General features: G+C 44.0%; 2 protein-coding genes across 2 annotated transcripts; one reads left to right on the top strand and one right to left on the bottom strand.

Annotated features, from left to right (window-relative positions):
- The first annotated feature begins 2,852 nt into the window (after positions 1 to 2,852).
- On the top strand, positions 2,853 to 7,044 carry f9b (coagulation factor IXb). Its single transcript, XM_030792592.1, has 8 exons — positions 2,853 to 3,018; positions 3,802 to 3,971; positions 4,235 to 4,259; positions 4,499 to 4,612; positions 4,840 to 4,974; positions 5,064 to 5,353; positions 5,445 to 5,571; positions 5,941 to 7,044. Exons 1-8 carry the CDS (start codon positions 2,952 to 2,954, stop codon positions 6,519 to 6,521), a joined length of 1,509 nt encoding a protein of 502 aa, XP_030648452.1. The 5' UTR covers positions 2,853 to 2,951; the 3' UTR covers positions 6,522 to 7,044.
- A 262-nt stretch (positions 7,045 to 7,306) lies between these two features.
- On the bottom strand, positions 7,307 to 19,157 carry mcf2b (MCF.2 cell line derived transforming sequence b). The gene is made up of 27 exons (XM_030792584.1): positions 19,107 to 19,157; positions 17,690 to 17,809; positions 17,391 to 17,507; positions 16,848 to 16,997; positions 16,468 to 16,586; positions 16,149 to 16,263; positions 15,824 to 15,943; positions 15,381 to 15,572; positions 14,666 to 14,857; positions 14,388 to 14,562; positions 14,039 to 14,127; positions 13,574 to 13,659; positions 13,315 to 13,381; positions 13,067 to 13,182; positions 12,834 to 12,903; positions 12,613 to 12,705; positions 12,327 to 12,419; positions 12,015 to 12,140; positions 11,614 to 11,835; positions 11,379 to 11,471; positions 11,182 to 11,260; positions 10,941 to 10,998; positions 9,344 to 9,537; positions 8,979 to 9,091; positions 8,577 to 8,689; positions 8,355 to 8,469; positions 7,307 to 8,128 (listed from the first exon to the last, which is right to left on the bottom strand). Exons 1-27 carry the CDS (start codon positions 19,155 to 19,157, stop codon positions 8,114 to 8,116), a joined length of 3,093 nt encoding a protein of 1,030 aa, XP_030648444.1. The 3' UTR covers positions 7,307 to 8,113.
- Positions 19,158 to 19,999: the final 842 nt, after the last annotated feature.

The following is a 19,999-nucleotide window of genomic DNA, read 5'->3' as shown; positions in this document are numbered from 1 at the left end:
TCAGTCACATGTTGTGTGAATTCATAATAACCATAGAGTAATTAGAATCACATGTTGTGTGAATTCATAATAACCATAGAGTAATTAGAATCACATGTTGTGTGAATTCATAATAACCATAGAGTAATTAGAATCACATGTTGTGTGAGTTCATAATAACCATAGAGTAATTAGAATCACATGTTGTGTGAATTCATAATAACCATAGAGTAATTAGAATCACATGTTGTGTGAGTTCATAATAACCATAGAGTAATTAGAATCACATGTTGTGTGAGTTCATAATAACCATAGAGTAATTAGAATCGCATGTTGTGTGAGTTCATCATAAACCATAATCTTACATCTTGTTTATAGGCACTGACAACAGTATAATTCAGATTTAATTTCTCCATGGTCACATGAGGTCAAATGGGAAACTAATCAAGATGGATACTGGTCATTTGTAAAGCAGGACATCTGAGCTAACCCGAGTAGTCTATGCCCTTGTGCTTCGCAGCACAGACATAGAATCTGGGGCGTTGCTGATGTCAGACATGCCTAAATGCCTCACAGTGTGGTTATGGGAATCCAGAGAAGCATAACACTGAAAAACCATTAAGTTTTTAACCTAATTTCTCAACTTCTTTTTTCAGGTTAATTTTTTTTTTTCTAAAAAAAGACTATCGAATAAATACAATGCAACCTGTGGTGACAGCATGAACCACATGCTCTTTTTTGTCTTAATTTGCAACTGTTTTCAACATTAGCCGGGGAACCGTCAGGCCCTGTCCCTCTTTATTTCTTTCGTTTCTCGTTGTCCTCCTCTAGTGGTCAGGATTTGAATTCCATAGTTAATTCCTGGTTTTCTTTGTTCAGTCTTGTTTTGCCTCGTTAGTTTAGTTTGTTAGTTTAATCATTGTTCACATCTGTTTTCAGTTAGTTAGCCTTGTTTAGTTTGGTAGAAAAGGAGGTCCAGCTGCCTGGCTGATGTCTCGTCCGTTCCTTAGTCCGTTCCTGATCTGCCTGATCCTGATCCTGAGTTTGATCCCGAGTCCATTCCTGAGCTTGATCCCAAATCCACTCCAGCGCCAGTGCCTGATCCTGAGCACGCTCCAGAGTCAGCCGACCCGGTCGACCTCCAGCCCGCCCCTGGGTCTCCTGGTCTTTTCCTTGTTTTCGTCCTCCTTCCTGTTTCGGTTCCAGGTCCTGCTCCTGTAGCCGCCGAGGCCGTACAGGCCTCTGGGTTTCCTGTACCTGCTCCTGATCCTGTCCCAGTCCTGATCCTGCTCCTGATCCTGTCCCAGTCCGGATCCTGCTCCTGATCCTGTCCAGTCCTGATCCTGCTCCTGTTGCCACAGAGGCTGTGCTCACCTCTGGGCCTCCAGTCCTGGGTCCTGTTCCTGTTCCTGATCCGGTTCCCGTTTTAGTCCCTGTCCCTGTCCTGGTGCCTTTCCCTGTTCTGGTTTATGTCCTAATTCTAGTTTCTGGTCCTGCTCCGGCTCCTGCTCCTGCTCCTCTTGCTCCAGAGGCTCCTCCCTTAGCTCCTGTAACAGTCGTCTCAGAGGCCCCTCCCTTGGCAGCCGCCCTTAGCTTCTGTACCAGCTCCAGTTGCCCTGGAGGTGCTGGCATCGGCTCCTGTTCCCTCCCCAGTTGCCTTGGGGGCTCCACCCCGGCTCCTATCCCCATTGCCTCGAGGGCTCCACCTCCAGAACCTCCAGATCACTTTGTTCCAACTGCTCCGTCTCCTGGGCCACTACCAGCGCCTACGGGCCACCCAGCTCCATCCTCTGATCCACCCCGGTCTCCGTCTGTGCCCTCCTCAAGCCTCCTGGTCTTGGTTCCCCCGTTCCTCCGTGTTGGTTGGGGGGCGGGGGGGTACTGTCACGCCCTGTCCCTCTTTGTCCCTCATTGTTTCTTTAGTTTTTTGTTGTCCGCCTCTAGTGGTCAGTGTTTGAATTCCATTGTGACTTCCTGGTTCCCTTTGTGCAGTCTTGTTTAGCCTTGTTAGTTTAATCATTGTTCACACCTGTTTTCAGTTAGTTAGCCTTGTTTAGCTCTGAATAAGTATTCCTTAGTTTCCTCTATTACTTTGTCTAGCATTGTTTGGTGTGTACCCTGAGTCATGTTGGTTTTCCTTCTGCCCAAATTGCTGAAGACTGCTCTCTATAAGTTTTGATACTCTCTGGTTATGTTTCTTACAAAAAAAGAGACCACTGACCTGCATCTGCGTCCAGCCTCTGTATCACAGCGTGACAGGAACAAAGGCCATGACACCAAATATTCATTTAAAACTGGTCTTCTTGGCACCGTTTCATTTCAGTTATGTAAATTCTGATATTGAAAACTGCTGTGATCCGCAAAAAAATGTGAGTGTCAAAAGAGCCAGTGTCAACTGCGTTTGAATTCTGCCCACTGAATTTCACCCATATTTGTAAATTTCCAGTTAATCACTGTCTAATGATCTTAGACATAACTTGAAAGGTCAGTGTCGGATACAGGGACCAGGTCAATATTTGCTGTGTGTCCCTGGATTACGAAAGCAGAGAGTCATAACCGGATTGTCTCCTCGCCAAATGACAAATCAACACAAACCCCCCCAAAAAATGTGCACATCTGCTATTCATTGTCATTCATTTCATACTATGACAAAAACGCAGCAACATCAAGGAGAAAAAAAATTTAAAACGTGAACATGAAAAAAAGACTTCCACTCTGGTCTGTTCTATCCTTTTCCATTACATGAATTAATGATCCGATATTTGTATTGGATTCGGGTCTAAAAACAGTCTCTTTCCCTATGTAAACAAATACTCACCTGGATGCAGAGAAATACAAAAGTTCGCCTGTACCACTACACTTCTGTTCAACCAAGTGCAAACACTGTTGTTTTGAACTTTGGAACAAACGGTCGATTTGTTCAATTCCTTTGACTTGCTTTCTCGTTGAAGTTTTAAACTGACCCATAGAAAATGGACAAGTTTTGTCTTACCATAATTGTAACTAATCTGCTGCTGGAGAACTGGCTCATTTCTGGAGGTATGTTTATATCGCAGTTTGTTTTGCTATGCTTGTTATTTTAACAGGAGTTTTTGATGCCACAAAAACCACTTACAGGTCTATGTGGCTAAGTAACTCCTTGCTATTGAAACAAGAATGCCACGTTACTCTGTAGTAACGTTATGGGCACAAATTCTGAGTAAGAAGTTTTTATTTGTATATCATGGAGTCATAACAACTGGTCGCATCACCTATATGACTTTGATGTCTTTTTATTTCGGGACTTAAAACTATGGTGGAATTTCGAGTAATTCCCTATAACGTACATTAGGGAATATGTTAGCGACGCAGACCCAGAAATATGCAATAACAAAGGACATTAAATTGAACTAAACTGTAAGTGCTTTCATACGTATGCTGTGATCCACATAAAACTGATGTTTTAATGGAAAATAGAATGGGACTACGTTTAGACAGGCAAGATGACACTGTATATTTAATAACATGTATTTTCAGCGTGCTGTCACTGATATAAGGTTTTTATGGCACTCTTCATTTGTATACTCCCTCAAATGGTTTGAAGCCCTTTCCTCATAAACTCTGTTTCTTTAACTTTAGTTGCCTAAGAGTAATTCTCCCTATATTTCTCTCTCTCCCTCTCTCTCTCTCTTTCTATCTATCTATATATCTATCACTCTCTCCCTCTCTCTCTCTATCCATCACTCTCACTCCCTCTCTCTCTCTCTCTCTCTCTCTCTCTCCCTCCCTCATTCTAACCTTGCAAGCATGTGCGTGACTCCTCTATCTCGGTCTCTGTTGTAGGTGTGGTGTTTATCCCTGGGCCATCGGCAAATTCTGTTCTGAGGAGACAGAGACGGTATAATTCAGGTGGTTTTGAGGAGCTTATGAAGGGCAATCTAGAGCGGGAGTGTATTGAGGAGCGCTGTAGCCTGGAGGAGGCCCGCGAGGTCTTTGAGGATCACGAGAAAACAGTAAGTGACACAAGCAACATGAGAATGCCTGTCATAGTGCTGACAAGACTATTATAGTCCCTGTTTCTATCTAAAAATAGCCCTTGCACAATGTATGCAAAAAAACAACCCATATTTTTGTTATTTTTGTCTTCAAATGGTCTGCTTAAACCATGTGGTGTAATGTAAAGAGATGAATAAAATGTACAGTAATTTCTCATTATCTCATGATACAGCTATAATGTGTTAGAAGCTAATTTGTGTCTTATTACATTGCTTATCAGATGGAATTCTGGGTCGGCTACATCGGTAAGTACACTTAACCGATGGCTATTTCTCTGCGCAGTGTAATCTTAGATCTTTCAATTTGCTACGATGTGAGTACACCCTTAAATGCCCTCACTGCATTTAAGGGCAGATGAAATCCGCTCCACTGATGGTAAACAGTAGCAGTTTCAGTAAAAGAAAGGTGTTTTGGTCGATTGTTACGCTATAGTTTTGACAACAGAAGGACAGTGATGAAATGTGCTGGTTTTTGTCTCGCACAGATGAGGACCAGTGCTTGTCCTCACCGTGCCAGAATGGAGGAACGTGTGAAGATGCCTTGAGGTCATACGTATGCTGGTGCCAAGTGGGTTTTGGTGGGAAGAACTGTGAGTTAGGTGAGCTCCGCACCGGACAGGAAAGAAAAGAAACAGAGAAAAGGAAAAGGAAATGAAAAAACGTCAGCCACTGACGTAATACTGCTGACTCATCTCCAAACCACATCCATATGTATTATTCAACAGGTTTCCGGTGTACTGTTTTTACTGTCTGGTTTTACACCTTGAAACTATGACCCTGACTGCACTCACTCACTGTACTTGTCTCTTTGGCTGACATGGTGTAGAGATGCAAAAACAGTGTGAAGTCAGTAATGGAGATTGCGAGCATTTCTGTACGGTGGACAAACTGTGGCGTGTGTCCTGTGACTGTGCAGTGGGATACCGACTGGCCAGCGACAAGAGGAAATGTGAACCTATAGGTGCTACCCTCTTTGCCCTCCGAATTTTCGCGTTAAGAAATGGCTGTCATGGTCTGCTTGTCACATACGGTGTTTTCTGTGTTTCCCAGGAGAGTTCTCCTGCGGCCGTATCTCTGAGAAAATACTCCCGTTGCTATCCGCGAGAAGCATGGGCCACGTGCCCTCCTCTGACCTTTTTAACGTATCAGAGAGCAACGTTACAGCGGGTAACACAACAGAAACGCCAGCTACCGCTAATGGAGCCATCTCTCCTCCCTCGGTGAGCAACATACCGAGCTGGGTTTTCTATCCTACCGCGCAAACCTTGAGCGAAAAAACCAATAATCAAACGCGCATCGTCGGGGGTAACGAAGCTACCCCAGGAGAGGTCCCTTGGCAGGTAGGTGCACGTGTCAGTACAGCTAGGTGCTTGTTTTAATCTGTACACTGTTTCACAACACAGAGTAACGTTTTGTTTGTGACGCTGGAAGGTGGCGCTGATCAATAAGAAAACCGGGGCAGTTTTCTGTGGAGGTTCCCTCCTGAGTGAATATTGGGTAATTACAGCTGCCCACTGCCTGGTGGAAGACAAAATAGGTCCCTTTTCCGTCAGGGCAGGTGAGAGAGTAACCAGCACATTCTTGGTATATTTTACCATTCTACTGAACCTTACTGATGTCTTAAAGGTTACAGAATCAGGGTTCGAATTACGGGGGGGGTTGAGGGGGTCTGACCTCCCTAATTAAGACTTGGGACCCCCCATAAGAGGTAAAACAGTTCGGTAGGGTCGAAACATTTATATATCCTATACTGTATAGCCCTGGAGAAAAAACTGACCCCTCCACCCGATTGTCACTGTATAATTCACACTCTGTACAGAACACAGTGTAGCGTCCTTCAAGTGCTACATCAATGACTCCACCCACGATCCTCAGATACTCACCCTTCTCACTCCTTTTTTTTCCCACATTCTTTCACGCTCTGCAGGAGAGCACAATGTTTTAACGTCAGAGGGGACGGAGAGCAACCATGACGTGGCCGAATATCACATGCACCCACGTTACGACGCCAAACGCAACCCGTACAACCACGACATCGCTCTCCTCCGGCTCCAAACGCCCGTCGCTCTGTCCGAATACGCCCTGCCCATCTGCCTCGGACCCGGGGACTTCACGGAGAAGCTCCTGAAAAGCGCCCGCAACTCCCTGGTGAGCGGCTGGGGTCGGCTCCGTTTTGGGGGCCGGGAGTCCGCCACCCTGCAGAAAGTGGAGGTGCCCTTCGTGGACCGCACTGCGTGTAAAGGGAGCAGTAAAGAGCACGTGTCCCGTTTTATGTTCTGCGCCGGGTACACCACCGGAAGCAAAGACTCATGCCAAGGAGACAGTGGTGGACCCCATGCCACCAAATTTCTCAACACCTGGTTCCTCACAGGGATCATCAGCTGGGGAGAAGAGTGTGCCAAAGAGGAAAAGTATGGAGTTTACACCCGGGTATCCAAATACTTGAACTGGATTAGTAATGTGACCGGGCTCCACAAAGCTTCCTCTAGTGCTGATCCTACAGACTGAAGATCAGCCCAAGGCCTGTAACTCTGTTGAGAAATATGTAACCATTCACAATAGATATCCCTGTAACAGTCCACTGTCTCATTCATTCACAAACTAAAAGTAATGATCGGTTATTGACTAGAATTTAAAAATAAAAACAAAAAACAAAAACCAGTCCGAACAAATTACAGGTTCTATACAGTCTGGCAAGATTTACTTAACATCACAATTATTCTACAGACATATTGTAGCGACCAGGAAAAAAAAATATAGAACCATTCATCTTGCACATTGTGCTTATATATTCAGTGAAATCTCATATTTGATATTCACTTTTCCACATTTAATATTCACATGAGGTTACTCTCTTCTTGGTATCTTTCAAATGTACATACTAGTATATAACCAAAGTGCAATGGCTTCATAAAGCATACAAGTTGATAAAGTTCCACATTACACATGTTTGGATGTCATCTCAGTTCACTATGACAGCATCAGTCTTTTCCCCTGTCACTTTAATAAACCCCAATATGACAGACAAAAATCGATGAGTCTTGGGTTTGCTCACACTAACTCTGGATCGAAATGTAAATCGTTCAAATCTCTTACACAATCTAATCAACTTTTCCCCAAAGGACTACCGAACATGAGGAAGAGGCTGGACCCCAGACATAGTGAAATGTGATCAAACCTAACATGCCACTACCCTCTCATATCTCATATTTAGGAAACAAACTGCTCTCTACATACTAAAGTGCGGTGCATGTGAAAATAAGCATTAAGCTACACAAGGTGCAAGACGGGCGACTGTAAAGCAAGCTACTGTTATACCCATACGCGTAATCTTCAGTGACGCCACGGGTCTAAGAAAGCGTTAAAGTTTTCAGCATACGTCAAGACACCCACAGCTGCCTATGTAAAAAGAAGCTGAGAAAGAAAAAAACAAAACAAACAAAAAAAAAAAAACAGACCAACGAGAAACGAGAAAATGGTCCATGGAATGTTGAATTTTGGCACATTGATACTGACGCTGAGATGCATCTGAATCTTTTTCTTCAGACACTCCTGTGACAAATTAGACCCGTAAGAAAATAGCAAGAACATCGACCTACCCCTCTCTGAGAGGGAGAGAGGGGGGGAGAGTATTTCTTTCTCTCTGTCATTAAAAACTTAATCATCAATGCATCAAGCGTAGCTGTTCAACCGTTCTTTCTGACGTTACTCACTGAGGCGGAAAAAAGTTTCGATGATCCGGGCACTGTTCAATAGCGACGGTGTCGTCATGGAGACGGATGGATCTATGTTGAACGCTGTAAGGCTCACTGTGTATTCTGGCACCTTCTGGCATTCTCTTTGTATAGTCTCGCATATGGATCTTTACAGAATTCACGGAAAATCCCTTTTGTTTGTGTTTAAAGGAAAGGGATCGATGGACGGAAAAAAAAGCAAAATGCACGATATCACTTGTCTTTCCTCTTTGATTTGTGTTTGTGTGCTTTGCTGAGGCTCTGATTGGACTCTGAGTTGAAGCATGACGTTTTCGATGGTATGGGAAGCCGAGTTTTTTGGACGATATGCAAGATCCGCTCGTGAGGTGCTGAGCTTTCTACTCTTCACATTTCTCGTGTCTGCATGAATGAAAAGAGTAGTCCCAGGTCAGACACAAATCTGTCACACCAACCGAAACCTTTGGCGGTCCATACCCATACATAAACATAAAATACAGTTGTATATAAAACAGTGTTAAAAATACAGTATCGTGTTATTATAATAATACAGTAATATAACAAGTTATAATGAAAGATTTATGAGGTCTATCTAAAGAAAAAAGAAATTGAGAGGGGGTTCACTCACCATGAACTCACCTCCTGGCCTGGCAAAATTACTCCGCCAACTGTTTCCCAGAAGCCTCAGCAGACCCTCTGTGGGGACACAGCCTTCCTCACCACGAGTGAGATTCTTTACTAGCCTAAGGTGGAAAAGAATACAAGTGAAAAATAGTGTTTACCAGTAGCTGGAGTGATGGTCACAATGTTTCTTTTCACCCTCACAGAACTAACAAATTAGGTCACTCACCATCGTCCTCCTGTGTCCTCATACATTAACTGAATGACATCACCAGACTTAATAATGATGTCATCCATTCCGCACTGCTGATGGTCTAACACTGCCCTGTAACTCCCTGGAACCTGAGAAAAACAAAGACCCAATATATGACCTGACCTAAAGAATCCCTCTGAGGTCACTGCACTGAAATTTCCCGTAAAAACAGTCAGAGTATCATGGGTTGAGACTATTTATACTAAGTGTAGGTGTAAGCCAGCTTGCTATGCTGTTCAAGGTGGACTTCAAACTTGTCAGCATTTGACTAATCAGTAACTTTTTTTTTAGCTGCGCAACGGTAGCTACCATATTTGGTGATGTTGGGATTGGAGATGGTTCGATGAAGTCGTGCAATGTTTGATGACACAGGCTTACCAACAAGACATCATCATCCTCATCTGAGTCAGAGATATTAGAGATGTCAGTGGTCCCACTCCAATCTTCCAGCCCCTCACAGATGTCCACAGAGTGGGATGTGCCTGGCCAACCTACGTTGGGACGCAAAAGGTAAAAGCAATGACAGACAAAAAAAAAACCCAACATTCGGCCTGTCAGCAATCTTTTGATTCACATTGCATAGTTCTCAAGGACTGCATGCTAAAGATTTGGGAATATTCCCTTTTAAAATCACCAACCAACCAACAAACACTAATGACCTCCAGAAGCAAAAACGCTATTGACATTGACTGAAATGGAGGGAAAAAACTGCTGCCTATTCGAGACTCCTTGCGTGGACTCACTACGCCGGCTGTGATGGGGCTGATGGGAGAAGACGATGGGGTCGGTAAGGACGGGGCTGGTGCGGCCAGACTCAGCCTCCTCGGAGCTGACTGACGCCCCCTGCAGCTTGCTGTGAGGAAGGACATCAAAACAAGCTGAGCAGCTGGCGATCTGGACCGGGCTCCACGGCATGCACACCGACACACGCCCCAGACTGTCCCGAATCGGCATATCGCAACGCGTACGGGGCAGAAACAACAACATCACACATCATCACAAGCAGGACCTCCACACCAGGTCACAAACATTCAGATAACACTCATGAGAACAGCTAAAATCAAATAGTTATTTTAGCTGAAAGTCCTCGTTCAAAGACCAACATTGCATGCTACCTGTATAATCGTACAGAATGGTAGTACGGTGAAAACACTACGGTTTTTGCATGGCATGCCGAGCGTGAATAGGATTTGCATCAGGTGTGCTAAGATCAAGTCCCAGAGGGGTCACGGACCCGCTGATCTCTGCTGTCACCTCTCTGTTAGAACCTTATTTTCACCCTTACGCAAAAGGTGTGTGCCTTCCCTATCCAATTAGACACCGCAGTAGTTGGTGGATATGAAAGCCAGCGGGACATTTTCTTTTTTTTTTTTTGTCCTTCCAGGACTTGACTTTTTTTTTTTAGACCCTTTTTTAAACAGACGCAGGCAGTGTGGATATCTATCTATCTATCAGGGAGCGGGAAAAGCTTACAATAAAATCACAAAATAGCTCAAAATCACACCCAAGGGTCACCGAGTCAAGGGCTCAGGTTCTGAGCATATTAGTACACTCTCTTTGGGGGAAAACACACGGGGGGGAGGCTGGCATTAGCCCCAACCTACGTCATTTTAAGAGAGACTAACAGAAGTGTCTTCTTCAAGGCTTTACTTTACAGACTCTGAGAGCAAATTTCTACCACATCTGCCAGATGTGGGCATGTGGTTTTGGTCTGGCAAAACCTATAATGGACCTGGGTGGGATTTGGGCAGACTAGCTCAAACTGAAACTCCCCGATAAAAGGCCTGGCTAATGTGGATAAATGGTGTGTGCTGAGACAACAGCTTAGTGCACTGACCTAAAAGCAGATCAGATGTGTGGGCTGGTGAAAGGCTTTACATTCAAACAGCAGGCCAATACAAGATGGGACAGAAAAAGCATCCATGAAAGTGAAACAATATATAGAGTTTTTTTTAATATACTAATGCATCTGGTTTAAATATATTTGAGTTTCTATCCCAAACATATTTCAGTCTCATTGGCTCAAACCAGCGCCATATTAAATGCCATAAACGGGTCACAAAATAGCCTCAATGTGCCAATTGGTTGTGTCACTATTTCAATTAACCTATAAAAATAAAACAACAACTAAGACCAGTCATTTACAATTGACAGAAGGCTTCACATATAAATGAATAAGGTAACAAATTAGGGCTCAGTGTAAGCCAATAAAACCTGCTCCAGCGGATGGACATAACAGTGTGCATGCCAAATGCTACTGGGCAGAGGTCTGGACATTCTGGACATTACACACGACGTTAGTAAAGACTGAAGAAGGAGAGAAAGGGCAAAGGGCATCACCTGTCTTCTAAGGGCGGAGTTAAATGCTGCTCAGGACCTGGGCTTATGTGAGGATCATCTGAGGGAGGGACAGGGGTAGTTTACATACATACTTAAAAAAAAAAGCCTTGCTTAGAACTATTAAATCATAAATATAATACTATACAGGCAAGATGCACGACTTCAAGAGAGATAAAAAAAATACAACAACAACAGACCCAAATCAGAGGTAGATAGACAAGGAAATGTAGAAAGTAAGAACCTGGAAGGCGTCTTCGCTGACTGGTGAGGATTTTTCTGATCTCACAGAGCCAGGCGAGCTTAACTTCCACAGTTGGAGCCTGGGAAAACAAAGCAGCGAGACTTGATGTGACTTCGTTGGGTTTGTCCTTGAAAAAAAAAAAGAGTTTTTGGAGATGAATCACTGTAGGGGAATTGTATAGATACTGAGGTGCTTACCTGAACTATATAGACTTCTTCTCTGCCACTATACCAGATCTCAAATTTCTTCACATCTCCCTTTATGTTCTCTGTTATACCCACGGCACTCATCTAAACCAGGAGAGAGATGAGTCAGCCATGCATTTGGTGCAAAAGAAATATCCAGGCATTTGCTGGTTCGAAATTGCATAACGGGAGCACAGTAACCTCTGTGGAGAGCTAGTATTTTTGTTGTTTTTTTTTCATCTCTCACCCTCAGGCAGTGTTTGAAGCTGTAGGAAGCGGCGCGATCGTGTCCCTCTCCGTTCTCCTCTCTCTTTTTACAGAAGAGGAGAGCGCGTTCGTGCAGGAAGAGGTGTCTCTGCATGGGCTTGAATCGTGCCATGTCTTTCATTCGCGTGGGGCCTTTTTTATGATTGATCCACACGTTGAATGGTCCCTGCATCAGCACCCTCCCCAAATCGCTCAGGTCTCCCTGGACACGACAGCACATCACAGGCACAAAAACAGACAACGCTCATGGTACACGGAACGAGTCACACGCACCCAGATCATAAACTGCACGTGGCACCATAAATCACAGCACCGACATCACTCAGATGATCCATAAAAGAACACAGCATAGCTCTGGCCAATAGAAAACGCCTCACAGACCTCATATCCTGTGATGGCAATTTGGTGCATGGAGTCGTTCACTGATTTGAGAAGATCCAGCATGGCACTGAGCGCACCCTGAAGTTGAGAGGCATACTGAGAGTCTGTGCTGTGCTTCAGTAGTTCCTGTTCCAAGAGAGAGAGAGAGAGAGAGAGAGAAAGAGAGAGAGAGAGCATCGTTTACGATCAACTTTACATTAGTATGCTGTGCTTGTGTTCGGAAAGGGCTTGAAGATTCCAGGGAAAGGACACAACAGCTGTTAAGAAGATTTTAAACTGAACTGAAAGTCTTCAGTCAGCTAATATGCATACCTTCAGCAGAAGCTGGTACTTGGTCAGACGCTGCACAGGCTTCAATAAATAAGAGTCCAGGTTCAATTTATGCTGAAGCTTTTTCTGACATTCCTGCAATGGCAGAAGCAAACAAAACAGATGTGCACCATTTCATCACAGGCCAGAGACGAGTGACTGGTGAGACAGTGATGAAAAATGTGAGGCACATCAGACAAGTCTTAGTATTTCCACAGTAGAGGGTGTCTGATGTGCAGGAGGAACATTAACTGAATGGGTAAATGAAAGAAAAAGTGCAGTGCGGTACCTGGAAGAAGGCGGAGTCTGAGAACTGCCTCCAGAGGGCATCAGAGCGTGGTTTGTTCTGACAATACTGCTCATAGACTTGGAAATTCTCTTTCTGCATTAAAACAATATCCGTATGTGTGAGCCTCTGAATTTGTCATCGATGCAGAATCAGACAATGTGTCATCACAGAAGGCTTGAATTAATCAGCAACAGAATGGTTTTTTTTTTTTGATCACCCACTCTCTCCAGGAAACGGCCCCCGACTTTCTCTGGGGTCTCCAAACAGCTCTCCAGGTCCTGAAGGAAAATCCTGAGGAAAACACAAAAAGTTAATTTCTCAAGCATACCTCTGTGTGTGTGTGTGTATGTGTGTGTGTGTGTGTGTGTGCATGCGTGTGTGTGTGTGTGTGCATGTGTGTGTGTGTGTGTGTGTGCGCGCGTGCATGCGTGTGTGTGTGTGTGTGTCTCCTTGCCTGCTGTGGAATTTGTAGATCTCTGGCAGGTTCCCAAACAGCTCTTCTTTCTTGTTGCATAAGACAGAAGGCAAAACATGAGAGAGGGAAGGACTGTCCATCTCCTCTCTGTAGCCCTGAGAGGACAAAGCACACAGGTACAGCCGTTATGTTTTATATATGAGGACATGTGCAGACTATGCTGAGTTTGGTCTGTGCCAAAAATGAATGGGTCACTGTTTGGTTTGAAAGTAACATGTGCACCTTACCAACAGCACAGACAGTAGCTCCTCCACATACACTCTCTCTGTATCAATCAACTCCTTCATCACATGGCTGGACAAACAGAAGAAACAAGAGAGGGGAGAAGGAGAGAGTAGACAACAGACACACACAGAGAGAGAGAGAGAGAGAGAGAGAGAGAGAGAGAGAGAACAGCGTTATTTGCATTGTTGAAGAGTGTGGGTGATGTCTGATCAGTGAGGTAGAGAGAGGAGCAGAAGTAGACAGAGTCGCACTGGTACTCACCGTTTGTGCTGAACAAGGTTCTCCTCTCCTCCAGGCCTATACAATAAGCAGCTGCGGTTCTCTTCATAATCATGCATCACCTCTATCTGCAGAGGTCAAAGGTCGGCATGTCTAATTAAATCACTCCTTACTGTGAGTGACGACAGAGCAGGATGTTATGATTTTCAATTAAAAACAGTTGGAGGGAGAAAATGGAAAGAGTGATGTGTCTACAGATTTGCAGTGAAAGATTTTTCCATCATCCATGTCATTTATTTTAATTATACAGGTTAAAGTAATTGACCATAATAGACTGCAGGCCTGTGAGTGTGTGTGTGTGTGTGTCAGAGAGAGAGAGAGAGACAGACAGATAGAGAGAGAGGGAGAGAGAGAGGGAGAGAGAGACCGACAGAGACAGAGACAGAGACAGAGACACACAGACAGACAGACAGACAGACAGACGGACAGACAGAAAACCTTTCCCACCTTCTTTGAGCTGGGGCTTTTACGAAATGCCCTCTTGCCTGGTAATGAAAGCTCAAAGGAAAACTTCAAGCTGGAGTTGAAATCAACACCTAATAAAAAAAAAACATAGTCTTACAGTCTACCATTCATGTTTACAAGCTTTTTCTAACAAAATATTACATATGAAGTAAAATGAGCTCCTAACATGTAAAGATATTGTCTCAAAAGCAATATTTATCAGAACTCTTACACACTGTGTTCCTTTAATTGTGATCTGGCTACTGAGACAAGCTGTAAGAGCTATAAATTCACGTCTGGGGAACAGTGTGAACACAGCTGAACTGAGAAGTGGAGTGGATGTGGGTCTTACTGTGCTTGGGAGAGAAGAGCGGGGATTTGCAGACAGGTGAGTTCCCCTCTGGCCGAGGTGCAACAGGCTGGATGGGTCGGACTGGTACATCAGCCAGTTTTCTTAAGCAGGCTTGTCGGTTCTGGATCATTCCCTGCATGTTGGTGAGCTTTTCTGATGCTGTTCCAATCTGGGACTGAGAGAGAGAGAGAGAAATAGAGGGCTATAGCAGGGTTCAGATGGAATATGTTGTGTGTGTGTGTCTGTGTGTGTCTGTGTGTGTGTGTTTGTGTGTTTACCTTTAGGTGTGGGGTAAGCACTGCCTGAAACTCCAGACTGAGTATATCAGGACTAGACCTGAAGGCAGAAGGTGCTGCATCCTGGAGCTTCTCGATATCCCGAAGTGCAGCCTTTGCCCCTTCCTTAGACTGGAACTTATCCACCAGCTGGTTGGCTAAAAGATAAGCCCCCTCATCACACCATCGCATTGCCTGGTCACATCCACACACACACACACACACACACACACACACACACACACACACACACATACACACACACGCACAGACACACACACACACACACACAGACAAACACACACACACATACACCCACATCCATCCATCCATACATACATACAAACATATGGCAAAGGTAAAGTAAATGATTAGTTCCCAAATTCACTCAAGCTTTAGATATTTACTCTTACAGATATGAGTTTACTGACTTCTAGGACTGTGCAAAAGTCATATTTTTTGGGAATATGAAAAAAGAATGTGAGAAAGTGTTTGTATGTGGACATACATACACATCCATTTGTGTATGTGTTTGTGTGTGTGTGTATGTGTGTGTGTCCGTGTGTGTCTGTGCGTCTGAGAACCCGTGAGTGTGTGTGTGTGTGTGTGTGTGTGTGTCTGTGTGCCCGTGAGTCTGTGAGTGTGTGTGTCTGTGTGTCCGTGTGTCTGTGTGTCTGAGTGCCCGTGAGTGTGTGTGTGTGTGGGCGTGCGTGCTTACCTCCTCCAGTCGGAGCAGGAGGTCTCGCACACGTGTGAGGGCAGCCCGTTTGGAGCGCAGCGTGGCGGTCAGCATGTCACAGTGATGTCTCAGCTCATTACAGCGCTGGACGATCAGAGCCAGGGCATAGTGATGGCTGGCTGCCAGCTGGTGCCCATGCAGGACGATGATCTGAGCATGCCCCATCTCCTCCTGTCAGCAGTCAGAACATCATTACTGTACAATTCACCTCCCCCTTCCATAACTTATCTCCTTCCACTCCACGGTCTCTTCGTATGACAAATGACTCAGTGGTTAAATTTATGCAAAACAGAATTACTGAGCTTTTTATAGTCGCAGAAGGGAAGAAATCTGTCATCTGACGCAGAGCTGTAAGAGGTGTAAGCGGGTATGAGAGGTTTGGAATTAGACATTCAATGCGAAGACCATCGCGTGATACGAACCTCGGCTGAGGATTCTAAGTTGTCCAAGTCTTTGAGGAACTGCTCCGTCTGAGCCACCGTAGCTCCGACTGCCGGGATCTGCTTTTCCTGCTCAGCAAGCTTCTCCAGGATCATCTCCATCTGCCACATGGTAACAGCGAGTCATCATTTGGGCCGATGTTCATTTTTAAGTGCTTTGCTTAATGAACTTCACAAATAATCGAGCCAATGTATTTAAACAAATGCATTTACGGAATAACTCTCAGTAACTACTTGTACCCGGTCTCAGCTGTCACAGTAACAGTTATTACCGGGACATTTTTTTTTTAGGACTCGCTTACTGTACCTCATGGAAGCTCTGCTCATATCGTAGAAGCTGTAGATACTGCTGTAATTTAAGGTGGTGCTTCTCGAAAAACCCGTCAAAAGCCATCTCCATGTCCCGCAACTGGGCCAGCAGCCTGGGAAATCATAAAAATGACTTTATCTTCAAATTTCATATGATGGCCTCATACACACCTTTCTGTATATCAATTTTGAAACAAATAACTGAGGGTCAGGTTAAACAATCACACTAGAAATCAATCACATCAAGAAACTCTTGTACAAAACAAACACTTATCTACCAACATTACTATTAACAGTATTTATGACTGACTACTTACCTCTGTACAGTTGCTCTGTCCTGATTCCTGTCCTCTGCAGCAGCGCCCTCTGCTGTCTTGGCAGACTCCAAATTTGACAGTAGTTGACGGCCCTCCTTTATCACTGACCTGATGTCATCCTACAACATGCATTCATTCAATCATTTTCATTTGTTTTCTGGAACTGGATGCATTAAATGAATATTAAAGCACCTTTATCACTATTAGCACATCTTTATTTTAAACTCTGTAATAGAAACATTCCTAGAGTGGTGAAATTCAATCTTTTAAAAGAAATTTGGGATGGGTTTGATATTGTATGCCTCCACATATTTACTGCACTCACTGAACTGGGATATGTAAAATAAACCACCTGTTTAAATTTTAAAGACCGATGTTACCTTCATCTGCCTGTATTTGTCAGTGTGAGATCTCAGAAGATACTCAATGGCATTAGCTTCATCCGGGAGGTCTGTCTCTGCCAGCTCTGTACCAAACGTCTGCAGCAACTGAGCTATTTCCTTTACCGTTACTGCAAAACTCTCTATGGCCTGCAGGGGGTAGCAACAACAATGTTGTACAGTCTTGATACAATAACACAACCAAACAAATAGTACAAAACAGATCAAACAGATTAAATGAGGTCAAGATACTCTCAAGATAAGAGTCAAGTATACAGGACAGGTGTTGATGAATTAATGACTCACACTGGCACAATGTAGGACTTTGTGCAACTGCCTCAGCCTTCTGTTTTGTTAATTTTTGTTTTTTCTTTTAACTGTAGTCAGCATAAACAAACAACCACATACATGTTGTGTGGAGGGCTACACTTAGCCTCAGCCTCAAATTTTGCTGTTTCCTCATATAGCAATAGCACTGTGCTATTATCATCTGATGTTACCATTGATATGACTGTGTTGTTACAGGTACAGTAACACATATACCGTTCTCAGGACTATCCGGTCGCTATGGCAATACTCCAAAGTTCCGTCAAACTCTGAGTTGAGCTGGTTCTCGTCAATGTAACGGAGCAGATCCGTTACAGAGCTGAGCATAACCACCTGTGAATGGAAAAGAGAGAGTTGCATGACACATCGTTGACATACAGGCCTTTAAAACACAGACATCCAACCAGATACCAGATAAGGTTCCACGGGGCCCGGCAGCTACACGACAACACCTGACAGTTCAGTTCATCAGCGTGTTGACCTTCTGTCACTCCTGGAGCCCCGGTGGGACTTACCGGCATCCTGAGCATGAAGTCATCCTGACTGAAACGGAAGCCAAGGTCTCTGCCTGTGGTCTGCAAAGAACTCTTGGGCCTCAGAACAAGGACCAGGTGAAGATTCCCCGGGAAGGAGGTCTGAAGACACGATTGAAATTTAGAGATTATTGTTAGATTAGAGGCATTGTTTGGTTTCTAGATTATGAATCACAGCATGCTGGCTGCTAGAGATTAACTTCATAAAGCTAAATCATTGTACAGGACATTAAAATAAAGGGGTATTATCAGCCTCTATCCATAGCGTGTAACACAAGCTAGAGATATGTCAGTGTCTCTCCAATTCCACCACAATGGAAAACATAGACCTCACAGTCACAATACAATGACTCCACAGGATAAATACTGAAATTATTTGTTCTCATGGGTTTGTTTTTTTTACCGGCCATCAACTAAACTAAACCACAGAAATCGGCAGAAATTTATGAGTTAACGGTGCCTTTTGCATGAAGGGGGACTGGCACATGGAGCTGACTTCTGGTGATTTCTTGGGAAGCACCACCTTTAAACACTGAATGATGATATTTTTCAAAAAATGAAGAGAGAGTGATTAAGCTCCTATTATTCCTCTTTTTTTCAGATGAGACATAAATAATGCTAAGGACAAAAGACATTTAGGTGTCTTGATGGTCTGTGATGGTCTTGCCTAATCTTCCTCTTGCTAGGCAAGTGATCAATGAAATAACCTAGAGCCTCAATCTAATCTACCCTCCCTCCTGTCCTGTTCAACCATAAAACCCTCTGAAAGACAAAAAAAAAATCAATTGTTCACTGTTGATCTGCAGTCTTTAGATGAGATATAGATTGGTGGCCTAACGTAACAGATTTAGGCCCTACCGTGCCAAAAAAAATCTACTGAGTGGTAGTGTGGATGCCATGTGAGATAATTATTTATTTATTGGCCACAAATAATTCTACCGACTGTGCAGCATGCTGCACGCGATTTGCTGATGTAAGCAATGAGTGAGTAGCCAGGAAGAATTTGAGGTAAAGCAGAGACAACGATTTTATTGATAACCGTAAAAGCGTTTAGATTTAAATTGCAATGACAGCCTGCAGCGGGACAAACGAAGCTTTATACCAACAACTCTGAAAGTCCGCAAAAAATACTACTTTAACATGCCCCTTTTCCCTCCACAGTCGTTGTTATCATTCTTGATATTATGATATTATGTCAAATTTATAACGCCAAACCAAGTTATACATTCAGTTCTCTACGTCTTGTAAGACCAACGTGACGTCCAACCGGGTGCCGCAGCATAGGCTATGCATGCCTAGGCGGACAACGTCTCTGTGCTCTGCATCGATGTCCCGTTTCCAAATTTAGCGGAAACTCCAGAGCATCACACAAGACAGAACATCGTGGTTCGCGTCTTACCGCATTCCTTCGGATTCGGGGCAGTCCTCTCAGTGGATTTGCCTCCGCCATTGTTGAAATTTTTTGGCCTTTGCGAGGGGATATGTCCCCTTCTCCACGCCTTACAACTTCCCTAGCTCCATCAGTTTGTCTGTCGAACTCTCAGCAGCAGTGAGCAGCCGCAGAGTCTATACTGCAGTGACCGTGAAACGGATAGCAACGTTGTCTGCGGCACCTTGATCGCACATATCCTCCCATTAGTGTCAAACGTGTCGCTATTAGTCGGTGATGAATGTGTCACCACCCTTGCTGAAGCAATTTCTTTATAAGTTTCGAAATGTTCCGCGAATCTACAGTAATGTTATCGCGGACCCCTAGATCAGCACCTTGGACAAAGGTCGATACGATTATTGTGGATTACACCCGCTCAAGTAACATTTACATTACCTGGGGAGAGTTCTTACACCAACAGCTTTTTTAAACAGACAGACACATTGTAGCTTGCCCCCCCCCCCCCCCCCCCCCCCCCCCCCAAAAAAAACTATGAGGATATCCACCACTGAAGCGATTTATTGCCGTCTAAAGTAAACGGTTGCTACGAAACCGCCATCTCAAAATTAAATAATCTCATGTTAAACAGAAGTCGATGGCTCTCTTGACAAGCCAGCATCAGCAAAATTGAAGGTTTAAGACAGTTCGACTGGAATGAAATAAATCATGGTTATAGAAGCTTAGGAGTATAACATGAAGAATCACATTTTTGGAGGCTGCCTAAATAGTCACTATGTTTTATAAATCCCTTCCCTTCAATTAGATCAGATATGTAACTGATAATAAAAGAAGGCAAAAAGATAGTTTGGCAAAAGGACATGGTGAAATGGACATGCATAATTTCTTTTCTAAAATAATAGCGC

This window comes from Chanos chanos, chromosome 15 (assembly GCF_902362185.1).
Source record: "Chanos chanos chromosome 15, fChaCha1.1, whole genome shotgun sequence".
In the NCBI taxonomy this organism is placed as follows: domain Eukaryota; kingdom Metazoa; phylum Chordata; class Actinopteri; order Gonorynchiformes; family Chanidae; genus Chanos; species Chanos chanos.
This window is presented reverse-complemented; position numbering and strand designations above follow the sequence as displayed.

Excerpts from the sequence above, each read along its gene's own strand:
- mcf2b (XM_030792584.1), bottom strand. The coding sequence starts at position 19,157 with ATGGCGGAGGCAAATCCACTGAGAGGACTGCCCCGAATCCGAAGGAAT. Across the intron at positions 15,573-15,823 it reads ACTTAGAATCCTCAGCCGAG|GAGGAGATGGGGCATGCTCA; the intron begins GTTCGTATCACG and ends GACTGCTGACAG. Across the intron at positions 11,261-11,378 it reads AAGAAGTCTATATAGTTCAG|GCTCCAACTGTGGAAGTTAA; the intron begins GTAAGCACCTCA and ends TTGTTTTCCCAG.
- f9b (XM_030792592.1), top strand. The coding sequence starts at position 2,952 with ATGGACAAGTTTTGTCTTACCATAATTGTAACTAATCTGCTGCTGGAG. Across the intron at positions 3,972-4,234 it reads TTGAGGATCACGAGAAAACA|ATGGAATTCTGGGTCGGCTA; the intron begins GTAAGTGACACA and ends ATTGCTTATCAG. Across the intron at positions 5,572-5,940 it reads TCCCTTTTCCGTCAGGGCAG|GAGAGCACAATGTTTTAACG; the intron begins GTGAGAGAGTAA and ends CACGCTCTGCAG.